The 27,016-nt window shown below is 42.6% G+C and overlaps 1 protein-coding gene across 1 annotated transcript; it reads right to left on the reverse strand.

Moving 5' to 3' along the window:
* Nucleotides 1-1,946: 1,946 nt before the first annotated feature.
* On the reverse strand, nucleotides 1,947-27,016 carry LOC134372475 (speedy protein E4-like). Its single transcript, XM_063089965.1, has 7 exons — nucleotides 26,985-27,016; nucleotides 6,154-6,272; nucleotides 5,447-5,665; nucleotides 4,728-4,786; nucleotides 4,032-4,117; nucleotides 2,188-2,356; nucleotides 1,947-2,006 (listed from the first exon to the last, which is right to left on the reverse strand). The coding sequence occupies exons 1-7, from the start codon at nucleotides 27,014-27,016 to the stop codon at nucleotides 1,947-1,949; spliced, it is 744 nt and encodes a 247-aa protein (XP_062946035.1).

A 27,016-nucleotide genomic window follows, 5' to 3' on the forward strand; every position in this document is an offset into this window, starting at 1 on the left:
CCATTAAGGAATAATATCACTTGACGGCGAACAAGCAATCTAGACTGATGTGATCACACGCATTGTAAAGGTGAGAAGACTTTTGATTTTTATTATATTTCTTCGAGTTACATTGCACTGTCCTCTTTAAAAATACATAAGACATGTCCTGTTTTAAAACACAGGTCCATTTTAAAATAAGGCAATTTTAAAAATTAAGTGGAATTCTCCCAGTTTAATAATGAAGACTAAACATGAAATAAAAATTTCTATGTGGAAGAATTTGGGGGAACCCCCCCCGCCTGTACATATAATAGATAAATTATGCAAGTATAATAGATAAAAAGACAAAAACCTCTCTTAAGAATGAAAACAAAATTGTATTTATGGACATAACAGCTAGAACACCCATCACGAAACTTCATATATACAGCATGTTTTCAAAACTATAACTATTTCAAAACTTTTTACAATAAATACAGTAATAATTCTATGGCCATCATTTTCAAAATATACCAATAAAATTTATGTTATCTATTAAGCTATATATTATAATCGTATGGCTCTAGTTTTGTATGTTCAAAGTCATTTCATCCCGATCTGAGCCTCTACACTCCACTTTCACATGGTCCTCGTATATAACAAAGAGACCTCCAACGTCTGCATCTCCCCTGGGCCCAGTGATCTGGAAGTAAGAGAGAGACAATGTCAGACTTCAAGGAGGCAGTTCTCTTAGACATGAAGATTATTCACATTCTAAATCAATCCTAACCAAAGTTGAGACTGACTACTAAACCCAATTTAATGTCTGACCCTTTATTGTCAACCCGAATCCTAACCATCATTCTCAGTTGTGATTCTTGGACCCAGAATCACTCAGTACACTTAAGGTCATGCCCAGTAGCCTGCTTTATAGCAAGGACGTTAAGTGATTCTGCTCAGGGAGTGGGACATACTTGGAGAATGCGGTTTTGGACTTAACTCATACCTTGGTCCTTTTGTGTTACTTAAAACCTGAATTTCTAACCGTGCTAGAAACATCACTAACATGTCAACATCATGAGACCAGAAGCCTAATCCCTAATCCTAACCTCTAATGTTTAACCACAATGCTTAGCCCTAAACGTGGCTAGTTGTGCAAGATTTGAACCAAATCTTTGCTTAATCCTCTGCCCAAAGCAATAACTCTAATGTGTCAATCGTAATCAGCCACTAAGAAGTTAGTTTTTCTTAACCTTTGATTGGTCGAATAAAGTGCCTTGACCGTAAACTTCAGGGGGCAAAGGTGTAATTGTACAAGTGGAAAAACTGGTCCAGAAGTATTAGTCAGGGGACAGCAAGAATTTGCAAGCGATCTGGCCATGAGCAATTTGTTTGAGAGCAAATTTGGATGAAAATATAATTATCATTTATCTTTCCTTATTGAATTTGCAAACTGTTCCATCTAATATCCTATTCCTAAACATTTATTTTGTTATGTATAAATCCCTCTAGTTGGTATTCCTGAGGGATGAAAGGTCAAAAATGAATTAAAAAGAGAAAGAAAAAACACAATGTATGGAGGGAAATGGAAATTTACAGCTGAAGGGTATTTACTTTTGACAAAAGTCAACATTTTATCAAAGCTATCATTTGGGCCCAACTGCTTTGGGTTAAAGGATTTTCGCCAGATCCGTGCCTGTGTGACACTGGCTGAGCAGCCTCCCTGGCTTCCAGCACATCTTACTGAGGTTGCGCCTCTGTCTGGTTAACGTGTGGCTGTGGAGCTGATGGGGAGGGTCTGCTGCTTGCACCTGGCCGGCCACTTCACAATGCAAATAAGGCTGATGTGGGCAGAGGGTGGATGAAAGTGGGCCAAGCAACCACATTTCCTAAATAGACAAGAAATCATTCTATCCATACCCTGGAGGACACAGACGTACCTTCCTTCAGGCCGATGACCTCGGGCCTCCATGGTCCCCAGAGCTCTAGGGAATATGGGTGCGATGTCGTCCCCACACCCAGAGCTCCGGATCATAAGCTTGGATCTGCAAAGAGAAAAAGCCCTCTGAAAAGACGAGACTCCCCAGGAAGACGCCTCCCTCCCCTGGTCCAGCCTCCAGGTCTTTGTAGTCCCCAAATCCCAACTCCAAGTCCCCATGTTCCCGTCTCTCTCCAATCCGGCTTTATGCCACACCCTCCGCTCAGAATCGCCACAGCCCCACCCACCTGTTCACACTCTTCCCGGGTAACCCTAGCCTTCCAGCCCATGGAACGGAAGAATTGGAATCTCAGTTTGTGGAACAAGGGACGCTGGGCACGGTTCCGTCCGTAGAGGAATGAAAAAATGGCCTGTTTGGGGCCCTCATTGTCCTCCTCCATGTCACTGGCCAGGTAGCTGGAGAAAGAAATTAGGTTGCTTGTCAGGGGCACAAGCGGGAAGGACCTCCACGTGAGGTCCGCCTCCCAGAAAGGACAGGCCGGCCGTCCTCAGCACAGGACTCTCATCAGCCCTACGCAGTGTGACAGAGTATGACCCATTCATCAAGAGGCCACTGCTGGATGGAGACCTTCCAAAGGGCGCCTCTCACACCTTGATGATGAAGACAAAAACCCAACTGGAGAACCTGAGGATGTCTCTTGCCATCCTTAGGCAATGCAGTTGACATCGATTTCCCCATTCCCATCCTCGTCCCCCTTCCATTGAACTTGTTACATGTGCACACACCTGTCTCTCCTGCTATATCGTAAATACCCTGAGGACAGAACGTGACCCTGACTTATTTCTCTCTTCATCCCTCTCCTACCAGATGGCTAATGTAGGACTTGGTCATGCTGGTGCGTCAGTTCACCAGGTATTTCTTGGATCTCTCTTCCCATCACCTCACATTCCCTGGCACATAGGATGTGCCTCTTAGGATCTTGTGAATGAATGAATGCTTTATCCTATAGCCAAATGCCACACCGATTACCTCATAGACTCATTATAACATAAACACTTCCAAATTGAAAATAATTGTGGTGAGGCCTTTAAGAGTACATTAACATTTTGACAAGACCCTGCTTTCAGTAGATGTCTATTCTAATGGGATTAGGGAAAGGGAAGGGGAAAATAAGAAACTATACTCCAAAGTATCATATTACAATAGAATTAATCAAAGTGCTACTAAGATGAAGAAGTTGGAAGATCAGGGAAGCCATCAAGAAGGTTTTGGTGTTTGAACGGACTTTAAGGATAAGTAATTTTCTTCAGATATCTGTGTGTGGAAGGCGCCTAGACAGAAAACAATATAAAAATTGAGGGAAGGGCATTTGAAAGGAGCAGAGAAACAAAGGAATGAAATATCAAGATGGTAAGCAGGTTCGATTGGAGAGAGATTGCACGGTTAGGTGAATTCAAGCTGAGAACTGTGGCTTTGATTTGGGAAGTCATTAACCAGTGAAGTCATTGAGGAGGACTGTGAGGCAGTTTTGTGTTTTGGAAGGCAACACATGTAAAGCCCACTGGCTTGGAGAGAGACTTGTGAGAAACACCAGCAGGGAGCATTTTACAATAGATCCGTGTTATGCTAGGAGGGTCTGAATTGTGGCCTCGGCCATGGGAATCCAGAGGGGGAAGACAAAATTAATTTGGTATTGGTATTAGAAAGAGAGAAACAGAGAAATCAGAAATGAGTATTTGCCTGGGGGCAGGGTTGTGTCAAGGCTTTCTTCCGCTCCTCTGTGGAGAGTTTCATGTTTCCGTTTGCTTTCTTCAGTTTTTTTTTTTTTTAAGTGACATTAGGTGGTTACTTTTTCACAAAGAACAGCTTAGGAACACTAAACTGTAATCCTAGCATTTTCATACACAGAGTAAACAGTAGAAATAGGTTAAAAAACAGGTGAACGGTTAGCATTCTAGGGCTTGCCAGTTAGCCCACTCGGTAGAGTGCGGCGCTGATAACACCAAGGTCAAGGGTTTGGACCCCCAAACTGGCCAGCTGCTGAAATAAAAATAGCGTCCCACTTCTCGCTCTCCCACTTCCCTCCCAGGATTATGGATATTAACCTATGGGATGAGGCAAAGTACTCACAGCGCTATGAAGAAATGAATCCGTCGGTATTGCCAGGGAAAGAGGCCAGCCCTGCTGAAATAAGCTATGACCATAGACAGGAGATACTGATGGAGAGAAGAATAACAATAGAAGAGGGGTCAAGCCTGGAAGAGGAAGAACCTCGAGATAAGGGAATGGGAGGCTGGGGCAGGGCTTGCTGTCAGAGAAGAGACCCCAGTGTTGGCTGAGCATCCTTCCTTGTGGGGGAGCAGAGGGAGTGTCCGAAGTTTCTTTGCAAATCAGAGAAGTCAGGGGAAGGGACGCTGCTGATCCTCCCATGATGGCAGCTCAGATGGGATCTTTCTTTTGAGGGAATATGTTTAGGACAGCTGGTGTCAGGAGGGTCTTTGGGAAGCTGGAGCAAATGGGAGTGCCAAATCCATGAGAAGAGATGGGCCAGGAACTTAAAGGAACAACCTAAGACGCAATACCCAGGGCAAGACCGTGGTCTAGGGCTCAGATCTCCAAGCAGGGGCAGGGGCCACCCATTCATTCTGCAAGAAACCATGAGGCCCCCCAAGGGAGATGTTGACAAGTCATAAAGGGGCCGGGACCGTGCGAGTGTCATGCTGGAGATGTGTCCAGGGAGAGAGGAGCAGAACTGTGGGTTAGAAAACCCTCCCCTCCCCCAGGTTATGCACTGGAGCAGGAATGTAATTTGGTGAACAACCTTACCTTGTCAGATACCATCAGATTTTTGTCCCAGGCTAGGAATCTTTTAACAACACGATCCTCTGTAAAAAGAAGGCATATATGACATTGAGAACAGGAACAGGGTTGTCATGGGAGCCACAGAGTCTGGAGGAGAACATGTCTCCCTTGGAGAAGGCTCAGTATCGCCAAGAGTTAGGAGGTTGGGAAGCAAAGAGAGAAGAACGTTCACTGGGTAGGGACAGTGGCTCCCGTTCTGAGAGCCCCTGAGGAGTGACTGAGTGAGGGGCTGGATATCATTAGAAAGTCTGCATGATTAAGAGCGATGCCCCCTCATCAAACATGAACGTTTGAAGTCGTAAACTAATTGCCTTCAGAAGTCATAAACTTATTCCCGTTATTTTCTCGTTAGATAGTCACATCGGGGTGTGAACATGACCTTGTTATCCCCTTCCACAGATGAAGACATTTAGATTCAGAAAAGTCAGCAAGAACTAATAAGTTTTGGAGGGTACAGTCGACACCAGGCTTTCTTATCCCGAGTGCAGCCTTTTTTCATGGCTAGCCTAATCCTATCATCTTCTAAGTGTCCCTGATGAGTGGCCAATACCGAGTCCTCTGGGGATGGAGAGCTCGCCAACTAGCAGGGCATTCTTTTCCATTGGAAAAGTGTCATTAATTGGATGTTTCTTCTCTTTTCAAAAGAATTGGATTGGAGGGTTCTATCTGGGGTCTCTTCCTACCAAGTAGCTTGGTGAAGACCTCGTGGTGCTCAGGGAGCACTGATGACACCCGCTGTCTCTTCAGCTTCATCTTGAGCCCACACAGCGTCTCCACGACCCAGGCGCCGTCTTCGTCGGGCACTAGCTCCTCCTCTGTCTCCTCCTCGAAAGCCACTGACCATTCCCTCTTCCTCTTCTGGCCAGGGGACGGAGGCACGGGGCTGGGATCTACCCAAGGGGCTGAAAAAAGAAACCAGGCTCCAGTGTAAAGCTTCTGTCTTTGGAATCCAGCCACTGGTCATCTAACCCCCGCCCCCTGACAAAAAACACCCCAAGCCTCTGCTCCATCTTCTTGAGGCCTCAAAACTGTTGGCTTTCTCCAAAGCCATCTTTCCATCTTTCTCCCTTGTTGCTCACTTATCTGTCCCCACTCACCTTGCCATGGATCCATCTCCCTGTCCTCCAAACTCTTCCTCATCCAAGATAATTACTTCCACGGGGATTAAGCAGGGAAACCTCTGCTTGAGGCCCCTCTTCCCTTTTCTCAGTTTTCCTTGCAGGTGGACATTCTTTTCCACATCTCCTGTACTCTCATTCTCCATCCCTGGCTTGCTGAGACCCTCCTTTCTTTCCCACACACCCTACTCAGGTACTCCTTCCTGACTTCTGTACCCCTTCCTCCTTACTCGTCAATTGACTCAAATATTTTCTCCCTCCATTCACCTCACCTGAAGGTCCTGGGATTTCTTCATCCACCACCACATCCAGGGGATACCCCGAGGAGCTAGGCTCCTCCTCAGGCTGGGAACACGGTTCACAACTGGCCATGATTTCTCCCAAACTCTTCCTTCCCTTCCACGGAACCTAGACCCTAATCCGTCCAAACCGTTCTTCTGGATCCTGGTTAAAGCTAAGTCTGTTACGTCTTCTCCAAGCCGGGGAGAAGTCCGGAGTGGAGAAAGAAGATGCTGTTGTTCACCTGTGCTGCCAAGCACCCACGGAGTTTGGTCCATCCAGTCAGGAAGTTGGAAGCCTTTGATGTCATCAGTCATTCCAACCTGGCAACCAGTTTGAAGGAAAACATGTAACTGCCAGTCTGATGTGCACTTGTCCTGGAGATTGGGGTAAATGGTACCTCCTGCCACTGACCCAACGTCTGGCCATTTTCCAAAACTATCCTCAGGGTCTCCAGATCCCACTTTCCCTTCTCCCCCGGAGATGACCTGTTCTCTCCACTCTAAACGTGAAACATGTTGGACTTCCCTCCCCTCTGTGCACTCCCATTTCAGAGCCCAGTCTGGTGGCGTGGCAAGAAAATTTAGGGTAAGCAGAAATGGTAAGACCTTACCAGAGTGAGACAAGTATGTGCAAAAGATCCCAGGTAAACTGAATCGAATGAAACACTCAGATCAACACACTCAGTTTGGTAAAGCTATTCTGTTGAGTGTTGACTGACATTCACTGTGTTCACGATTCTGTACTGGGGGGAACACACGTCCTCTGCCATCAGGCATCTTTGAGTCCAACAGACATTTAAATGACCTAAAAACATAGAAAACAATATGTGTCATCACACACCCTTCAAATGGTGTCTACAATTTCAGAGAGAGTATGGATTGCCTAAAGCCTACTCTTCAACTCCAATTAAGACACTCTAGTCTACATATCAAATTTTGGAGCATCCGAATCACTCTTGACCCAGAAATTTCACTACCGCTCAAGTACCCTATGAATAAAATAATATGTGAACAAGAAGACGAAATGGAAAAGTCTATGATATTTTCTGTGAATGTGGGACGCTCATGGGAGTACAAATGCAGAAAAGAATGTAACCTTCTCAATGTCACATGGTGCCAGGGGAAACCTTCTCCACTTCTTAACTCATGCCTCTCCTCTTCACCCGGGCATCTGAGTCTTGTTTTTTTTTTTTTTTTTCCTTTGTTTTTTTCCTTTTTTTAATGTGGCAAAATATACGTAATAGAAAATTTACCATTTAAAGCATTTTTAAGTGCACAGTTCAAGACAGTAAGTACGTTCACTTGCTGTGCAACCGTCACCACCATCCATCTCCAGAACTTTTGCATCGTCCCAAACAAAAGCTCTGCACCCAGTCAATGCTGCCTCCCTATTCTCCCTCGCCCCAGCCCCTGGCAACCACCACTCTACTTTCTGTCTCTATAAATTTGACTCCTCTAGGTACCCTGTATACCTCACATGCTGTGGAGTCATACAGTATTCATCCTTTTGTGGCTGGCTCATTTCACTCAGCGTAATGTCCTCAAGCTTCTACCATGCTGTAAGATGTGTCAAAATTCTTTCTTTTTTAAGGCTGAATAATAGTCCAATTGTATGTATACGTCACATTTTGGTTATCCATTCATCCTTCATGGACATTGGGGTTGTTTCCACACATTGGCTCTAAGTCTTGCTTTTGATCCATTGTTAGAACTTATTGATGAGAAGCACATGTATTATTCAGGCTATGGCTAAAGTTTTATTTCCTATTTTGACACCTTCAATATTTCTTTATTTGAAAAAGGTGACCGGTAAGGTGATCTTAACCTTTGACTTGGTGTTGTCAGCACCATGCTCTCCCAAGTGAGCTAACCGGCCATGCCTACGTAGGGATCCGAACCCATGGCTTTGGTGTTTACAGCACCACACTCTCCCAAGTTTCTCTTTCTACCAATTTAGTGTTTTGCTTTGGTTTTGGTTTATTTTTAGCTGAATTATTCCCTACTGGTAGTGTCAATGTTTGGGAATTTGGCTTGACAATCTGACCACTTGGTTATCTCTTTAAAAGGATTAATGTTTCCAGATATCTAATCTCTATTAGATATTAGGGTGAGACAGCAGTCTTATTTGTGAGTCTTTTCTGTTTGTCTGTCTACTTTGAGCTCAAATCAAAAAGAATCTGATTCCCACTGTGAAAACAGCTCTTTGATATCTGAATTGGTGAGTTTTTGAGTTTCTATATTTACTCTTGATTTATATCTAAAATTTTAGAGTTGAGGTTATATGCTCTATTTTTCTGTATGTCTATGTGTAAATCAGAAAGGTCCCTACTTCTGTGTGCTTGTGATAGAGTTTGGATGTGTTGTCCCCCCAAAGTTCATGTCAAAATCTGATCCCCAGCTCGGCAATGTTAGGAGCGGTTTGGGTTATGGGGGCATATCCCTCAGGAATAGATTAATGCCCTGGGTGGGGGTAGTGAGTCAGTTCTTTCTGTATTAGTGCCAACGAGAACTGGTTGTTGTATTAGTCCCCACAAGAGCTGGGAGGCACTGGAACCTCGCCCACCCCCGTCTCTCTCTCTCTCTCTCTCTCTCTCTCTCTCTCTCTCTCTCTCCCTCCCTCTCCCTCTCGCTTCTGCTCACCATGTGATCTAATTTTACTTGCCAGCTGCCTGCAGTTTTCCACCATGAGTAGAAACAGCCTGAGGCTCACACAGATGCAGCTGTCCCAGAATCGTGAGCCAAATAAACCTCTTTTCTTTATAAATTACCCAGTTTCAGGTGTTGTGTTATAGCAGCACAAAAATGGACTGATACAGGGTGTATAATGTTTTCCTACGTCTGAAAGGTTTAAAGTAGATTATTGTTTCATAAATTTAAGGGCTCTCTGTTCGCCTCCCCTAGAGGAGAGTTAGTGTTGCTTGCTGCACCTATTTTTGGCACCAACAAGGGAGGGAGATTGAGACCACAAGGGGCAGACTTATGCGAATCCAGTAGCTGGCATTCTCAGTAAAAGGAATTTATACCAGCCTGTGTGACCACAGTGACGGAGCATGTTGAGTGGAAGGGAGTTTCTCTTTTGAATGACATTCCGCTAGAGGTGCTATAGAGCACAGAATATTCTTGACTACGTCTGGTGCGTGTGACAGGATTTGACTAATAAACGTGCCCTAAAAGGAGACCAACTGAGCATGTGCAAGACTGTGTTACATACCAGAAGACCATCCCCTTAGTTGAATATTCCTTAGGTAGCATGAGTACGTATTAGATCGAGTAGAAAAGCTGAATCCCGGCAGAAGGTGGGGCTCTTGCTCACTCTCTCTAGGGCCAGCTAGTGCTCTGGCTGTGGAGTATGTATTTCTTTGTTTTTGTATCAAACTTAGTTTCCGCAAGAGGCTGGTCACTCTCTTGAGCCAGCCTGCACTCTGTACTGAACTTTACATGTATATCTCTTACTTTTGTGTTAAACTTTTGTGTTAAACTGGGCCCTGCTCAGTCTCTGGAGCTAGGCTGCACTTTCTGTGTGAAGTGTGTATCTCTTATTCTTTCCATTAAACCTGTTTTCGTCTTCTACTGTGACTCTGCTCTTAAATTCTGTCCTGTGCTGGAGTCAAGAAAGTGGTAAGAGAGCAGGATGATTTGAGGCTGACAGTCAGGCCTCACCAGACCCTTTTCTGCGGCATCAGGGATAGAAGGCAGTCTGTAACCTGAAAAAGGGCCCTCACCAGAAATGGACCATGCTAGGACCCTGATTTTGGACTTTCAGCCTCCAGAACTGTGAGAAATAGACGTTTGTTGTTTAAGCCTCCTCGTCTATGGTCATTTGTTCTAGCAGCCCGATCTGACTAAAACAACATAATTTAGGTAAATCTTTGTCAAATAAGCCTAGTTCAATATTTTTTGGTTTAATAAAAACAGCTATGTCTTGTCTGAGGTATGAGCGTTAGGCATAAATTTTTTATTGTACTTATGAATGTTCTTCCTAAACTTTATAGGTTTCCCAATCAAATAAGCTAACATTACTTCTACTTAATGTTTAAGGTTATGACAAATGCAAATTTGTGTTTCACCAAATTTAATTATTATTCAGACAAACTTTATTTCAGCGGTAACTGTGTTTTGTAGTATGTCACCTTGATGATAAATTCCGACATCTTTTGTTGACTTAAACCCTTGGACTGATATTAAATTGAGTTCATTCATAGAGAGTCATTGGATACCTAGGTCATTTATAAGTAAGAATCCTGAAACATTGACTACTAAGCATAATCTTAAGTTTATACGCTCCTGCTTTTTGTTTGTTACAGAGAGGCTATATCTTGGGGTCTTCTGATGAATGCGTTCATTTTTACCACTTTGATAAGTTGCGTAAGGAATGTTCGTAGCTATGTCAAGTTGTGTTGCATGTATTCATGAGCTCTACTAGTCTGCTAAAATACTGATATGGGATAGTATGTTCTCAGTTCTTTACACTCCAGCTTTCTTTGTGGAATGGAAGTAAGTTTGGTTAAAAGTTATAATTAGTGTAGTGGATTGAAATATGTCCCCCTCAAAACTCCCTGAAACTTGAATTGTGTCCCCCGTGTTTTGTGTATTAGAAACTTAGCCCCCACTGTGACTTTTGAGAGGGTGGGAAATCCTATTACGGTAATTGGAAGGTGGAGCCTCAAAGAGGCGATTGGATTCTAGGACTGTGCAGTAGTGAATGGATTAAAAATGGTGGTCAGGGGCATGGTTCTGTGGGCTTTAAAAGAAGAGAGAGTCTTTCCCTCTCTTTGCTCTCTCTGCTTCCACCATCTTGCAATGTGAGACCCCTTGGTGACTGTTGCCACCACCAGATGGACTTTGGACTTCCCAGCCTGAGAAACTGTAAGCAATAAATTTCATTTTCTTTATAAATCACCCACTTTCAGGTATTTTGTTATAAGTAACATAAACGGACTAATACAGTTAGTATACATGAATGGAACTCCAGAGAGGGACAACTTTGTAGGCAAGGTAATAGGCTGTGTCTTTGTTTGTTAGTGGGGAAAAAAAAGAAAATAGTTTTATGCTAAAGTAAAAAGACTTGTTCCAGAAGTCCAGAAAGGATAGTGGAGGATAAAAGCTGAATGAATATAGAAAGTTGTAAGAAATGAGTGGAAAGAGAATGTTGTGTGCCTTGGCCAAAGGTGGCTCCCTTTTCATAACTTTATTTATAAGATTTTCAAAAAGAGCTTATGGTTCTGTTAATATCAAATATTATCTTGGTGCTAAACTGGAATTTGGTTTTCTCTCTGTTAAAAACGATGATTATTTTTGTGAAGTGTTGATTTGCTCTTAATGAGGTTGTAAAAATTATTCTTTACATTCTGTGTATTCAGCCCAAACAGCAGAGATTCTGTATCTCACCAGAAATAACTTTCTATACTTTGTTCTCACCTTACCATGCCTGAGATTGTTTTCTCTTCTTTTCTTTTATTTCCTTTTTCTTTTCTTTCATTCTTTTTCTTTCGGCCAGGAAGAGGGATTTATTCTGGCTGAAAGAACGTGTGAGCAGAATAGCCATGTCAGCCTGCCTCCCTCAGTGGCTAAAGTTTAGGGTTTTTAAAGGGAAAAAAGAATGCGGGTATGTGCAGGTGGTAGTGGGGACAGTGGGTGGGAATCACAGGGTTTACAGGTGGCATGAGTCAGACATCAGGATTCCATGATGAAAAGGCTTCTTGGCATCATGGGGTGTGTGGCCGATGGTCTGCTGAGCCTCAAGTCCCTGTTGTTATGTTGAGGCTGGAGGCATTATTTCAGTTTGAAGGTTGGGAAGTGCAAGTCCAGGGAACACAGTTGGTGAGCACCTTCTTGGGGAGTCGTGACTCTTCACAGCAATGCAGGATGTCACATGGTGGATGGCTTGAGAGGGAAGGGGGAGAGCGAGAGGGATTCTCTTTAAAATAAAACCAACTAAGGTTCCACATTTGTGCGAAAGTGGAGGTTATCTAAAATTGTGTTCCTTTTTGTATGTTTATTTATAATACCATATTGTCATTTTTAATTACTAAGTACCCAATAAAATCTCAGACATTCGTGATCCTGATACAGGAGGTGCCATTTCCCTGGGCTTGGATTTCAGGACATGCATGCCTCTGGGTCTCCAGCCACTCCCTGAGGGGTCTCAGGCCCCCTGCTCTGAGCTCTCTCCTAGGGGGAGGTTACTGTTGCCAGTTAGACCTATTTTCAGAACCAACAGGGGAAAATGACACCAGGAGGGGCTGGCTTATGCAAATCCAGTGGCTGGGCATGCTCAATAGAGAGCACAGAGCATTCTCAAATACACCCGGTGCATGTGATAGGGTCTGACCAATGAACATGCTCCAGGAAGAGACAGACTGAGCATGTGCAAGACTAAATGTTTAGTGCCTGGGAGCCAGCCCCACAACTGAATGTTTGTTAGTTAGAGAAAGTATAAAAGCTGAATCCCAACCAAAGGCAGGGTTGTTGCTCACTATCCCAGAGGTGGCTTGCGTCTCCCTGGGTGAGGTGCGTGTACTTTACCTTGTACGGAACTGACTTTCAGCAGGTGGCTGCTCATTCTCTTGAGCCAGCTGCACTTTGTACTGAACTTCAGGTATGTTTTTCTCGACGTCTGTACTGAACTTTTGTGTTAAAGTTGGTGTGGGGCCTGCTCTGTCTCTGGAGCATGCCGCACTCTCTGTGGAACCTGTACTTCTTATCTGTCATCTAAAACTTGTTCTCACTGTCTGTTGTGACTCTGCCCTTGAATTTTTTCCTGTGGCTGAGTCAAGAACCTGGTAAGAGGACTGGGTGGATTGAGGCCAACTATTGGGGCCCCCAGACCCTACCTCCGCCATCAGTCCTATCTTAAGTATTCAGATCTCCTGACGACATTTGATTTTTCCATCCCCAAGTTCAATCCTAAGTATAAGTTGAAATACAATAAAATAAAACTTTCAGTGTATCTTTTGTACCGAAGTGTCTTTGAAATTTCCTAGGGGGCCTGAGGAAAATGACAGAATTTGTTTTTTCACCTTATAAAAAGAGAAGTGTTAGAAATAATTAAGTTTATTTGATGAATGAGTTGCATGGGAAGTTGAGGACTCCCAAACCATGTGTTCCCACAAGCAAGGCTAAGTTGCCTTGTATATCCTAGCTTTGGAGTTTACATGGATAACTGGGCCACTTCCAGGACTAGTGGGCCAGTAGAAAATCCCATTCCTCCCACTGTAGGAAGCCCCAGGCCTCCTGACAGAGGGAGGAACTCAGAGCCTTGTCCTTATTCTTATACCCTAGCCCGTTGAGGCTCGACACCATAGCAAACATACCAATTTTCTTCCAATCCAGAATCCCAGCCAGATTTTTTTTTTAGATATGGACAAGATTATTCTAAATTTTATATTTCAGAAAGGAATAGGAACTAGAATGGCAAAGACCATTTCCAAAAAGAAGAATAAAATGGAAGAAACCCTTGTACCTTATTTCAAGACATTGTATAGCTATAGTAAGAAAGACTGTGTCGCAGACTTCATGAATATGACCCCAAAAGCAAGGGACACCAAAGGAAAAATAAACAAATGGGATTATATCAAACTAAAAAGCTTCTACACAGCAAAAGAAACAATTAACAGAGTTAAAAGACAACCAACAGAGTGGGAGAAAATATTTGCAAAATATACATCTGAGAAAGGATTAATATCCAGAATATATAAGGAACTGAAACAACTTTACAAGAAAAAAACAAGCAACCCAAGTAAAAAATGGGCAAAAGAGCTAAGTAGGCATTTCTCTAAGGAAGATATACAAATGGCCAACAGACATATGAGAAAATGCTCCACATCACTCAGCATCCGGGAAATGCAAATCAAAACCACACTGAGATACCATCTAACCCCAGTTAGGATGGCTAAAATCCAAAGGACTCTGAACGATAAATGCTGGCGAGGTTGCGGAGAAAAAGGAACTCTCATACATTGTTGGTGGGACTGCAGAATGGTGCGGCCTCTGTGGAAAATGGTATGGAGGTTCCTCAAACAATTGCAGATAGATCTACCATATGACCCAGCTATCCCACTGCTGGGAATATACCCAGAGGAATGGAAATCATCAAGTCGAAGGTATACCTGTTCCCCAATGTTCATCGCAGCACTCTTTACAATAGCCAAGAGTTGGAACCAGCCCAAATGTCCATCATCAGATGAGTGGATACGGAAAATGTGGTACATCTACACAATGGAATACTACTCAGCTATAAAAACGAATGAAATACTGCCATATCCAACAACATGGATGGACCTTGAGAGAATTATATTAAGTGAAACAAGTCAGGCACAGAAAGTGAAATACCACATGTTCTCACTTATTGGTGGGAGCTAAAAATTAATATATAAATTCATACAGACACACAAAAAAAAACCGGGCTGGCAGGGGGAAGAAGATATAACAACCACAGTTACTTGAAGTTGAGCAATTACTTGTCGTCAAGCAAACAGAGGGGACATTGGTGGCGGGGAGGGGGGGGAGGGAGCAGGGAAGGAGGTTTTGGTGAGGGGCAACAATAATCAGCCACAATGTATATTGACAAAATAAAATTAAAAAAAAAAGAAAAAGGATAGACTGTGTCGTATAGGTGGAAAGATAGATAATTGAACAGAGAACCCAGAAATATACCCACACAAATATATGTAACTGGTTTTTGGCAAGGGTGGGGAAACAACTCAAATCTAAGGTCAAGAGTTTGGATCCCAGTACTGCCCAGCCACAAAAAACAAACATAAACTCAATGGAGGAAAAAAGAGCTTTTTTAGCAAATGGTGGTGGAACAATTGGACAGGAAGTAGAAAACTGAACCTTGACTTAAAGCTCAAAAGGTTAATTGAAAATTAACTCAAAATGTAAAACTGACTTAAATGTAAAATGTAGAAGTATAAAATTAAAAAAAAAATTTAGGAATAGAAAATCTTCAGGATTTAGAAGAAGCTTGTTAGACTTGAAACCAATAGCACAGCCCATAACACAGAAAATTGATGAATTGCACTTGATGAAAATTAAAAACTTTTGCTCTACAAAAGATCCTGTTCAGAGGATCAAAGGACAAAGTACTACTATCTAGAATATATAAAGAACTCTCAAACTAAACAGTAAATTTGGGCTGTTTTCTACTAAAAATGCAACTACAACGCAACCCAGCAATCATACTCCTAGGTATTTATCCCAGAGAAATGAACCGTTGTGTCCACACAAACACCTGCGCACAAATGTTCATTGTATCTTTAATTGTAATAGCCCCAAACTTGAAACAACCGAGACATCCTTCAGTGGATGAATAATTAAACAGACTGAAGTACATCTGTACCATGGAATACAACTCAGCAGTGAAAAGGAACAAACTATTGATACCCCTAACCTCTTGGATCTCTAGGGAGTTGTGCTAAGTGAAAAAAGCAAGCCCCCAAATTACATACTGTATAATTCCATTTATATAGCCTTCTCCAAATGACAGAATTATACAGAAAGAGAACTAATTAGGGGCTGCCAGGGGAGCCCCTGGCAGTTAGGACAGTGAGTGTGACTATGTAAGGGTAGGTAGCACCAGGGAATTATTGGTGGTGATGGAATAGGTTTATATCTTGATCCAGTGATGTTTACAAAAATGTATAGTAAAATGGCATAGACCTATACACACGTTGTATCAATGTCAGTTTTCTGATTTGAGTATTATACTATGGTTATGTAAGATGTCATCATTGGGGGAAATTGGGTGAATGGTACTTGGAACCTCTGTGTACTGTCTTCCCAATTTTCTGTTAATCTCTGATTATTTTGAAATAAAAATCAAAGGAATCCCATTATGTAATTGCAATAAAAGCACATTCTGTTGAGTGAAAAATCCAGACACGAGAGAGTACTGCATAATTCCAATTTTATGAAACTTTAGAAAAGACAAGTCGAATCTTAGGCACAAAAAGCAGATTAGTGGCTTCATAGAGCCAGGGTAGTTACACGGTCATATAAATTTTCCAAAAGTCATCAAAATGTGCACAGAAAACAAATGATTGTTGTTATTTATATTATTTCTTAATCAAGTTGATTTTTAAAACAAAACAAAAAATGACTTTTCTAAATTAGTTGTGTATCCATTGGCATATAGCAATGGCTGGCATTCTCTCCTCCTTCCTTTTGGTAATGCAACCCCTAATATTGTTTTCAACTTTGGTTACAGTTGGTGTGGCATATGATGAATTAAAGCTAAAGACATTTGAGAGAAAAGAGTCTGAGTAATCACTGAATCGTTTTCTTAAAGGCAAGGGCACTGATCCTGGAATTCCTCTTTTCCTCCTGCCCCCTCGGTGGTGAAGAGTGACAAACCTCAACAGTCATCTTGGACCCAGAGATGGGAGCCACCTGTCAAGAGCAGCAGAGCCAAGCCATCCAACGGTGACCCTGGTTGGCTTCGTGAGAGAATGATTTCCCTTTTACCATTGCACTGTCACGTGAGGTAGGAAGAAGTCTCCATTTTGGTTGAACTGCTGTATTTTGGAGTCTCCCTGTTTCGTCATTATCCAACACATTAATGCATTACACTCTACTCATCAGCAGGGCACGAGAGTGTTCATTTCCCACACCTTCCATGACACTGAATATTGTCAAACATATTAAATATTATGAAAAGAAGAGCCTATTGCTGTGGTTATAATATTGCTGGCCATTACTAAATGCAGTGGATCGAATGGCCCCCCAAAGTCACTGAAGTTTAATCCCCTCCGTAAGTGTTGAGGGTTGGAAATCCTATTACGATCATTGAAGATGGGGTCTTGAAGAGGTGATTAGATTGTAAGGACCATGCCGTAGTTCATGAGCATGGTTGTGAGGGCTTTAAAAGGAGTGTACATGAGCGTCTCTCTCTCTTTCTCTCTCTCTGTCTCTCTCTGTCTCTCTCTGTCTCTCTCTCTCTCTCTCTCTCTCTCAATCTCTCTCTCTCTCTCTCTCTGCTCCACCATTTCTACTACGTGAGATCCCTGAGTCACTGTCACCACCATCAAAGCCTTTGCCAAGTGTGTTCCCTGGACTTTGGACTTCCCAGCCTCTGAAAGTGTAAGAGGTAACTTTTATTTTCTTAATAATTCACCCAGTTTGAGGCATTTATGTTATAAGCAACAGAAATGAATTAATACAGTTAAGTGTTATGGACTAAATAGTATCCCCCCAAAATTCATATGTTCAAGCCCTAACCCCAATGGGACTGTATTTGGAGATGGGGTCTTTAAGGAGGTATTTAAGGTTAAATGAGGTCATAACAGTGGGGCCTTGATCTGATAGAAATGGTTCCCTTGTAAGAAGAGGAAGAGAGACCAGAACTCTCACTCTCTCCTGTGCTCCTGCACAGACGGAAGGCCTCATGAGGACACAGCAAGGAGGTGGATGTCTGCAAACCAGGAAGAGAGGCTTCACCAGAAACCAACCCTGCCAGCACCTTGATCTTGGACTTCCAGCGTTCATCACTGTGAGAAAATGAATATCTACTAGTTAAGCCGCACACCCTATGGTATTTTGTTATGACAGCCCCAGCGGACTAATACAGTAAGGCTCAGATATTTTCCATATATATCAGACGCTTACCCCTTCTTAATTGTAATTCCTGGGTTCATATTCCGTGCTATTTTTCTTTTTTCTTTGTTTTTTCCCCCTTATTTATTTCTCATATTAGAAATGGCATACCCTTGAAAAATGTGTTATAATTAAATTTTCCAGTATCATTTGTGTTTTGACTTGGTTAAAATGGTCCTTTCTTCACATCAAAATTTAAAAGTTTTAACAGAATTAAAACTATGTATCTTTTCTTTTGGGGCACTTGGATTTTCTGATTTCTATATTTCTCTAGAATCTACCCCTACATAGATGTTCTACAAGTTTTATTCTGCCAGGAGGCCATAATGTCTGGAAATGTAAATTATATAATTATAAAGCCTGGAAATAAAATGTCATTATGTGTTTGTTTTTTAAAACAGGATTCTAGCTGCAGCACTCTAATCTCTGCCTCCATCTTTACAAGAGATGGAGGTATTTACAGGTCAGGGTAGCTGAACAACCAGAGCAGGCACTTTGGTCACGAGGAAGAAGAGCACAGCCACAGAGATGCAGGAGCATCTTGGGGAAGAAGCTGAATGGATGGGAGTAGCTGCAGAGACAGGTGCCCTGAAGTTTCCTGCTGGACTCTTTTGTTTCACTCCTATCATTTCTTCCTAATTTCTCAGTGTTTCATCTTCATAAAGCTCCTTCCTCTTGCTTGTTCCCACTCTTAAACCATCCCAGATGCCCGCTGCAGTTCCATCCATTACAGCCACTATTTCCTGGGCATCCCATTCATCTTCACAAGTCCTGTAGCATGATTCTTTTCCTCCGCTCATGAAATTCTGGATGCCCAATTCTGTGCCGTAGTTTCGGTTTTCCCATCTGATCCACTCTGTGTGAGTTATGATCCCATCACACCCTTGATTCCTGTTACGCTCCTACTTTTCCAGCTTCTCACCATACAGTTTCACCTTCTCCCACCCCTCTATTCTCTGGGACATCCAGCTGCTCCCAGCCCCATGCTGCAGCCTCCAGGGCCACTGCCTCCCTAGCTTGGCTTGGCCTCCACATGCAGCTCTTTAGGATCTTCAGTTCAGGAAGCTTGGCCGCTCTGACTCTCCCACGTTCCTCTTCTCCTAGTAGTTCCTGCTGTCTCCCTTTGGAAGTCCATATCCTTCCATCATCAGAACATTTCTCCCAAGCAGCTCCCTGGATTGATTTTCCCTGGAGGCTAGTCAGTGTCGTCCAGCCTCTCTTCCGTTCTCAGCTGGCCCATTCTCTTTGCCTTGGGAGTCACTTGAGCTTCATCCCCTTCTCAGCAGCCTCAGTTTCCCCTTCTCCCCAGCTGGGTCAGTCCTCTTCTCAGGCTTCTCTCTGCCTCTGAGCCAGTCCCACAGTGTTCTGTTCCAGGGTCCCTAAGCTCTGCCAACCCTCCTCCTGTCCTCTGTGGCCAGGCCATCTGTTTCCTTGCCTGGTTTGTCACTGCTTCATGGTTGGCATCCAAATTAGTCCATTTCTGTTGCTTATAACAAAATACCTGGGACTGGGTAATTTATAAAAAAACAAAATCTATTGCTTATGGTTTCAGAGGCTGGGAAGTCCAAAGTCCAGGGAGCACTTTTGGTGAAGGTCTTCTTTGGTGGTGCCTTTACAACAATGGCAGAAAATGGCAGAGCAGAGAGAGAGCTAGTTCCTCGTGCACTCTCCTTTTAAAGCCCTCAGAACCACGCCTAGTGGAGCTGTGAGAGCAGGACCGCCATGGAAACCCCAGAATTGTAGAGCTACCAGTATGCAGTGCCAGCCTGCGAGAGCTGAAGCATCACCTAAGAAAGCCGTGGGAGGGGAGCTGCCGGAGGACTTGGGGCCCTAACCCTCACACCTGCATGCAGAAGATATCGAACATGGAGTCAAGGTATGTGATTTGCCAGCTTTGAGATTTAGTGCCTGCCCTGCTGGGTTTAGGACTTGTTTGGGACCTGTTACCACTTTCTTTTGGCCTACTCTTCCCTTTTTGAACGGGAATACGTACCCCCTGCTTGTCCCACCATTGTATCTTGAAAGTAGATAACTTGTTTTAGATTTCATAGATGGGACGACTTTGAATAACTTTGGACTTTTGAGTTGAAACCAGTTAAAACTTTGGAGTTGATATGAATCTATTTGTATGTGAAAAGGACGTGAGTTTCGGGGAGCCAGGGGTGGAATGCCTTGGGTTAAATGTCCCCCCAAAACTTAATCCCCACCGTAACTGTTGAGGGTGGTAAACTCTGTTATGGTAATTGAAAGGTGGGGCCTTGAAGAGGTGATTAGCTTGCAAGACCATGCCCTACTGAATTGATGAATAATAGTGGTCAGGGGCGTGATTCTGAGCACGTTACAAGGAGTGTGCATGAGGAACTCTCTCTCTGCTGTGCCATTTTCTGCCATGTGAGACTCCTGGGTCACTGTTACCACCACCAAGACCCTCGCCAGGTGTGTTCCCTGGAGTTTGGACGTCCCAGCCCCTAAAGCTGTGAGCAGTAAATTTTGTTTTCTTACAAAGTGCCCAGTTCCAATAGTTCGTTGAAAGCAACAGAGGCAGACTAATACAGCGTCCATCACCTTGTTTCCTGGGCGACTCTTTTCATTCAGCTCATCCCTCACCTTAGCTGCTCTTCTTTCTTCACCTGCCCTCACCTGCAGTCCTGTGGAGACCCAGATCTTCTTATGTTCATGCAAATTCCTATGTGTCTCATCAGTGATACCTGTTCCCAAGCTGCTTCCATCAGACTGTTCCTCCTCTTTGTTTGTAGCTGTTTCCATACCTGCTGAACTATTCTCCACGTTAGTACTCCACCTGCACCCACTTCTGAGTGCTGTCCTCTCCTGGAGCCATCTCCATCAGGTGCAGCTGTCCCTGTGGCCCCTCCCACTGGTTTTGCTGTGTGTGGTTACTCGGTGCTCATCGGCTGATCTCACTGATCCTACCGGCACCCTTCCCCACCACACAAACGTACTTTTTTCTTCGTCTTCTCTGCACTCCGTTGCTCACCTGACACTAGCTGCTCCTATGCCTAGATCCTCTCTCCTCTGCCACCTTTCTCGGATCTTCTAAGCTGTTTCAGTTGCCCATGTGCACCCCCAAGTTTCAATCCTTCCCATTTCTTTGGCTTCTCCTGTCTTCTTGTGTCATAGGTCTGTCCTAAAGTGTCCCTGCATCTTCACCTGTTCACCTTCCCTGACTGCCGAGCTCTGACAGAGCTCCCAACTGTGGCTGTACGAAGTGTTGTATAAAGAATAATTTGTCTGGTCGTTGTCTCTGGCTCCTGGAGGGATCCTCTAAATCCTTGGAATTTTCTGGGTGATAGGAGTGTCTGTTACTCATGGTGGGCCCCTTGGACTACACCTGAGTTTATGCTAACCAGGTGAGTTAGCATGGGGGGCACACCAAAAAGATGAGTCATGTGATTAGAGGGTTGCAGCTTTGAGCCATGTGATGTCAGTCCAACCTCCAGGAAGGAGAGTGGGGGCTGGAGATTGAGTTCAGTCACATGGCTGATGATTGAATCAACCATGCCTATGTAATGAAACCCCAATAAAAACTCTGCACATGTACTATGGATTGAATTGCATCCCCTAAAGTTTAATATAATAGAAACTTAATTCCCACCGTGGCACTGTTAAGAAGGTGGGAAATCCTATTATGGCAATTGAAAAGTTGGGCCTTTAGGAGACAATTCGATTGTGAGGTCTGTGCCCTCATGAATGGATCGATCCATGCATGAAGTAATGGGCACGGTCCGGATGGCTTTCAAAAAAGAGTAAGGAGTTAGCTCTTTCTTTTGATTTATTTATTTTTTTTGAATTGAAACATAATTGATTGTACATATCTGGGGGTACAGCATTGGATATCAATACCCATGTGCAATATGTGGTGCTCACAATAGTATAATTAGGATATGCAGTATTACACAATGTCATCACTGTTTGTGGCCCTTTACCAATTTCTCTCTAATCCACCTCCCACTCCCCCTTTTCCCCCTCCCGCTCCCCTTTTCACATCTCTGGTAACCTCAGTTCTGTTGTCTCCTTTTGAAAGTTCAATGAATTATTGTGATTGTTATATCTTTCTTTCCTTTTTTACATTTTTCATACATCTATTTGGTTGTTTTGGATTTTTTTTTGTTTTTCAGCTCCACTTATAAGTGAGGACATGCAGTATTTCTCTTTCTGTGCCTAGCTTATTTCACTTAACATAATTTTCTCTAGTCCATCCATGTTGCTATGAATGGCAGAATTTCATTCTTTTTACGGCAATGTAGTATTCCATTGTGTATATCCTTATCCGGTCATCTGTCAATGGACATTTAGTGTGGCCCCTGTAAATAGAGCTACATGAACATGGGAGTGCAGGTATCCCTTTGCCATGATGATTTCCATTCCACTGGGTATATACGGCAGTGGGATTGCTGGATGATATGGCAGTTCTATCTGTACTTGTTGGAAGAACCTCCATACTGTTTTCCATAATGGCTGCACTAATTTACAGTCCCACCAACAGTGTAGGAGGGTTTCTCTTTCTCTGCATCCTCTCCAGCATTTGTGGTTCTCTCTCTTCTTGAATAGTAGCTAATCTTACTGGGGTGTGTCATTTTGATTTTCATTTCCCTGGTGCTGATTGATGTTGAGCATCTTTTCATGTGTCTGGTGGCCATTTGTATATCTTTCTTTAAGAAATGCCTGTTAAGCTCATTTGCCCAATTTTTAATTGGGTTCCTTGTTTTTTTAATGTTAAGCTGTTTGAGTTCCTTGTGTATTTTGGATATCAATCCCTTGTCGGATGTATAGTTTGCACGTGTTTTCTCTCATTCCGTAGGTTGCCGTTCCACTCCGTTAATTCTTTCTTTTGTTGTTCAGAAGCCTTTTAGTTTGGTACAATCGCATTTGTTCATTTCTCATTTGTTGCCCGTGCTTTTGGGGTCTTTTTCGTGAAGTCATTGTCCAGTCCTACTTCCTGAAGTGCTTTCCCTGTGTTTTCTTCTCACCACTCCTATTTAACACAGTTTTAGAAGTACTATCCAGAACAATCAGGGAAGAGGAAGAAAGAAAGGGCATCTCGATTGGAAAAGACAAAGTCAGGCTGTCGTTGTTTGCAGATGACATGATCCTGTATATAGGAAAACCTAAAGATGCTACAAAAAAAGACTCTTGTAGCTGAGAAACAATTTCAGTAAAGTTGCAGGATACAAAATCAACATGTGAAAATCAGTAGCATTTTTATACTCCCACAGTGAACTAGCAGAAAAAGAAGTCAAGAAAGCAAACGCGTTTACAGTAGTCACCAAAAAATGAAATAACTAGGAATAAATTTAAGCAAGCAGCTGAAAGACCTTTAGAATGAGAACTACAAATCACTGCTGAAAGAAATTAAAAAGGACATAAAAAGATGGAAAGACATTCCATGCTCTTAAATTGGAAGAATTAACATTATGAAAATGGCCGTACTACCCAAAGCCATCTATGGATTCAATGCAATCCCCATCAAAATCCCAATGACATTCCTCACAGAAATAGAAAAACTAATTTTAACGTTCATAGGGAACAACAAAGGACCCGCAATAGGCAGAGGAATCCTGAGCCAAAAATGATAATAATGGTAAAACCAGAGGCATTACACTACCGGAATCCAAATGATACTACAAAGCTGTGTTAACCAAAACAGCATGGTACTGGCATAAAAACAGACACTTGGACAAATGGAACAGAACAGAGGACCTGGAAATCAACCCGCATACTTATAAGCACAGGATCTTCAAGAAAGGCACCAAGAACATACACTGGGGAAAAGACTGTGCCTCTTCAATAAATGGTGCTGGGAAAACTGGATAGCCATTATTTAGAAGAATGAAACTAGACGTGTGCCTCTCAACATATCCCAAAATCAACTCAAAATGGATTAAAGGCTTAAAAATAAATGTAGTGTTAGCTCTCTCTTGCCACACTGTTTTGCCATGTGGCACCCTGCGTTTCTGTGAAGGGTCAGCACCCATCCACAAAGCCCTCACTCGTTGTGTTTCCTGGGCGTTGGACATCTCAGCCTCTGAAAAGGTAAGAAATAAATTTTGTTTCCTTATAAATTACCCACTTTTAGGTCTTCTGTTATAAGCAACTGAAACAGTCCAATACAACATGAAAACTCAGGTGATTTTCCCTGGCTGGTGATACACATCATTGTGCTGGGAGGATGATGTATCCTGATGACTCAGAAGCTTTGTGTTTGGGACCCTGCCAACCCACACTTCTCCTTTTTGGCTGGCCATGATTTTTGTTTTCTTTTTTGTGTGTGTAATAAAAGTGTACATATCATGCTTTCCTGAATCTCGTTAAGTTGTTCTAGAGAATTATCAAATCTGAGAGGGGTATGGGAGTCCCCAAATTTGTAGCCAGTTGGTGAGAAGTGCATATGGCCTGGGGACTCCTGAACTTGTAGCGAAGGCAGTCTAGTGGGGGGCCTGTGGCCTTAACCTGTGACATTGACCGAACTTCATTATTACAATTGCATTGCAGGTGCCTGTCTTTAATAGTTTCTACCTGGATAGGAACTTTCATCTCCTCAGTTGCTGCATGCACGTCACTGCACTCAGTCTCCACTACATCCGTCAAACTTCAAGCTCATTGTATACTTCAGCCTTTCCCGGGTCCTTAACGTTGTTCCCTTTTTTCTCAAACCCTATCCACATCTCCTCAGTGGCTCTTTTTCCTCAGAAGCTTACTGCCCTGTGGTTTGTCTCTCGTTGGTTTGTCTTGCTTCTCGCTGCTCCTTTCCGCAGCTGCTCACGTATGTTCTGATGCTTCCATTTCCCGAGATGCTTTTCTCTAGTAACTCAGTATTCATGTTATTAGCTCTTTCCTCTCCAAGCCTATCTCACTTAACAGCTTTAGCCCTTCCTATCATCTCATTTTTCTCAGAAATTTCTCTAACACCCTCATTGATTTTTGGTTGTTTCTATTTCATCACATGCTCTGGATTTTCTTTCCATTACATAAAATTGGAATTTGAGGTTGTGAAAAAGACTCCCATTATAATATAAGTAGCAAACACCACCTTTGCCTGTGTGTTCCCTTGCCTTGGACTATTTCCAGGAATGCATCTCTTGTTGAGACACCTTTCCTTTATTTAAAATTTTGGATTGTTATTCAGGCGCCCATACAGTTTCCTTCCTTCTTTCTACTCTTCCTAGTTTTTCTCCCTCACTATTTTCCCCTGGTTTCCTGCTTTAAGAGTCTAGCTTAAGATCTGCCTCTTGTAATTTTTGCTACATGAAAAATAATTCAGGATTCTTTTTCAGACTTAAGGAATTTGGTCAAATAACCAGCATCCCATTAAGGAATAATATCACTGGACGGCGAACAAGCAATCCAGACTGCTGTGATCACTCGCATTGTAAAGGTGAGAAGACTTTTGATTTTTATTATATTTCTTCGAGTTACATTGCACTGTCCTCTTTAAAAATACATAAGACATGTCCTGTTTTAAAACACAGGTCCATTTTAAAATAAGGCAATTTTAAAAATTAAGTGGAATTCTCCCAGTTTAATAATGAAGACTAAACATGAAATAAAAATTTCTATGTGGAAGAATTTGGGGGAACCCCCCCCCCACCTGTACATATAATAGATAAATTATGCAAGTATAATAGATAAAAAGACAAAAACCTCTCTTAAAAATGAAAACAAAATTGTATTTATGGACATAACAGCTAGAACACCCATCACAAAACTTCATATAAACAGCATGTTTTCAAAACTATAACTATTTCAAAACTTTTTACAATAAATACAGTAATAATTCTATGGCCAACATTTTCAAAATATACCAATAAAATTTATGTTATCTATTAAGCTATATATTATAATCCTATGGCTCTAGTTTTGTATGTTCAAAGTCATTTCATCCCGATCTGAGCCTCTACACTCCACTTTCACATGGTCCTCGTATATAACAAAGAGACCTCCAACGTCTGCATCTCCCCTGGGCCCAGTGATCTGGAAGTAAGAGAGAGACAATGTCAGACTTCAAGGAGGCAGTTCTCTTAGACATGAAGATTATTCACATTCTAAATCAATCCTAACCAAAGTTGAGACTGACTACTAAACCCAATTTAACGTCTGACCCTTTATTGTCAACCCGAATCCTAACCATCATTCTCAGTTGTGATTCTTGGACCCAGAATCACTCAGTACACTTAAGGTCATGCCCAGTAGCCTGCTTTATAGCAAGGACGTTAAGTGATTCTGCTCAGGGAGTGGGACATACTTGGAGAATGCGGTTTTGGACTTAACTCATACCTTGGTCCTTTTGTGTTACTTAAAACCTGAATTTCTAACCGTGCTAGAAACATCACTAACATGTCAACATCATGAGACCAGAAGCCTAATCCCTAATCCTAACCTCTAATGTTTAACCACAATGCTTAGCCCTAAACGTGGCTAGTTGTGCAAGATTTGAACCAAATCTTTGCTTAATCCTCTGCCCAAAGCAATAACTCTAATGTGTCAATCGTAATCAGCCACTAAGAAGTTAGTTTTTCTTAACCTTTGATTGGTCGAATAAAGTGCCTTGACCGTAAACTTCAGGGGGCAAAGGTGTAATTGTACAAGTGGAAAAACTGGTCCAGAAGTATTAGTCAGGGGACAGCAAGAATTTGCAAGCGATCTGGCCATGAGCAATTTGTTTGAGAGCAAATTTGGATGAAAATATAATTATCATTTATCTTTCCTTATTGAATTTGCAAACTGTTCCATCTAATATCCTATTCCTAAACATTTATTTTGTTATGTATAAATCCCTCTAGTTGGTATTCCTGAGGGATGAAAGGTCAAAAATGAATTAAAAAGAGAAAGAAAAAACACAATGTATGGAGGGAAATGGAAATTTACAGCTGAAGGGTATTTACTTTTGACAAAAGTCAACATTTTATCAAAGCTATCATTTGGGCCCAACTGCTTTGGGTTAAAGGATTTTCGCCAGATCCGTGCCTGTGTGACACTGGCTGAGCGGCCTCCCTGGCTGGCTTCCAGCACATCTTACTGAGGTTGCGCCTCTGTCTGGTTAACGTGTGGCTGTGGAGCTGATGGGGAGGGTCTGCTGCTTGCACCTGGCCGGCCACTTCACAATGCAAATAAGGCTGATGTGGGCAGAGGGTGGATGAAAGTGGGCCAAGCAACCACATTTCCTAAATAGACAAGAAATCATTCTGTCCATACCCTGGAGGACACAGACGTACCTTCCTTCAGGCCGATGACCTCGGGCCTCCAT

Source organism: Cynocephalus volans, chromosome 3 (genome assembly GCF_027409185.1).
Source record: "Cynocephalus volans isolate mCynVol1 chromosome 3, mCynVol1.pri, whole genome shotgun sequence".
NCBI classification, from domain to species: domain Eukaryota; kingdom Metazoa; phylum Chordata; class Mammalia; order Dermoptera; family Cynocephalidae; genus Cynocephalus; species Cynocephalus volans.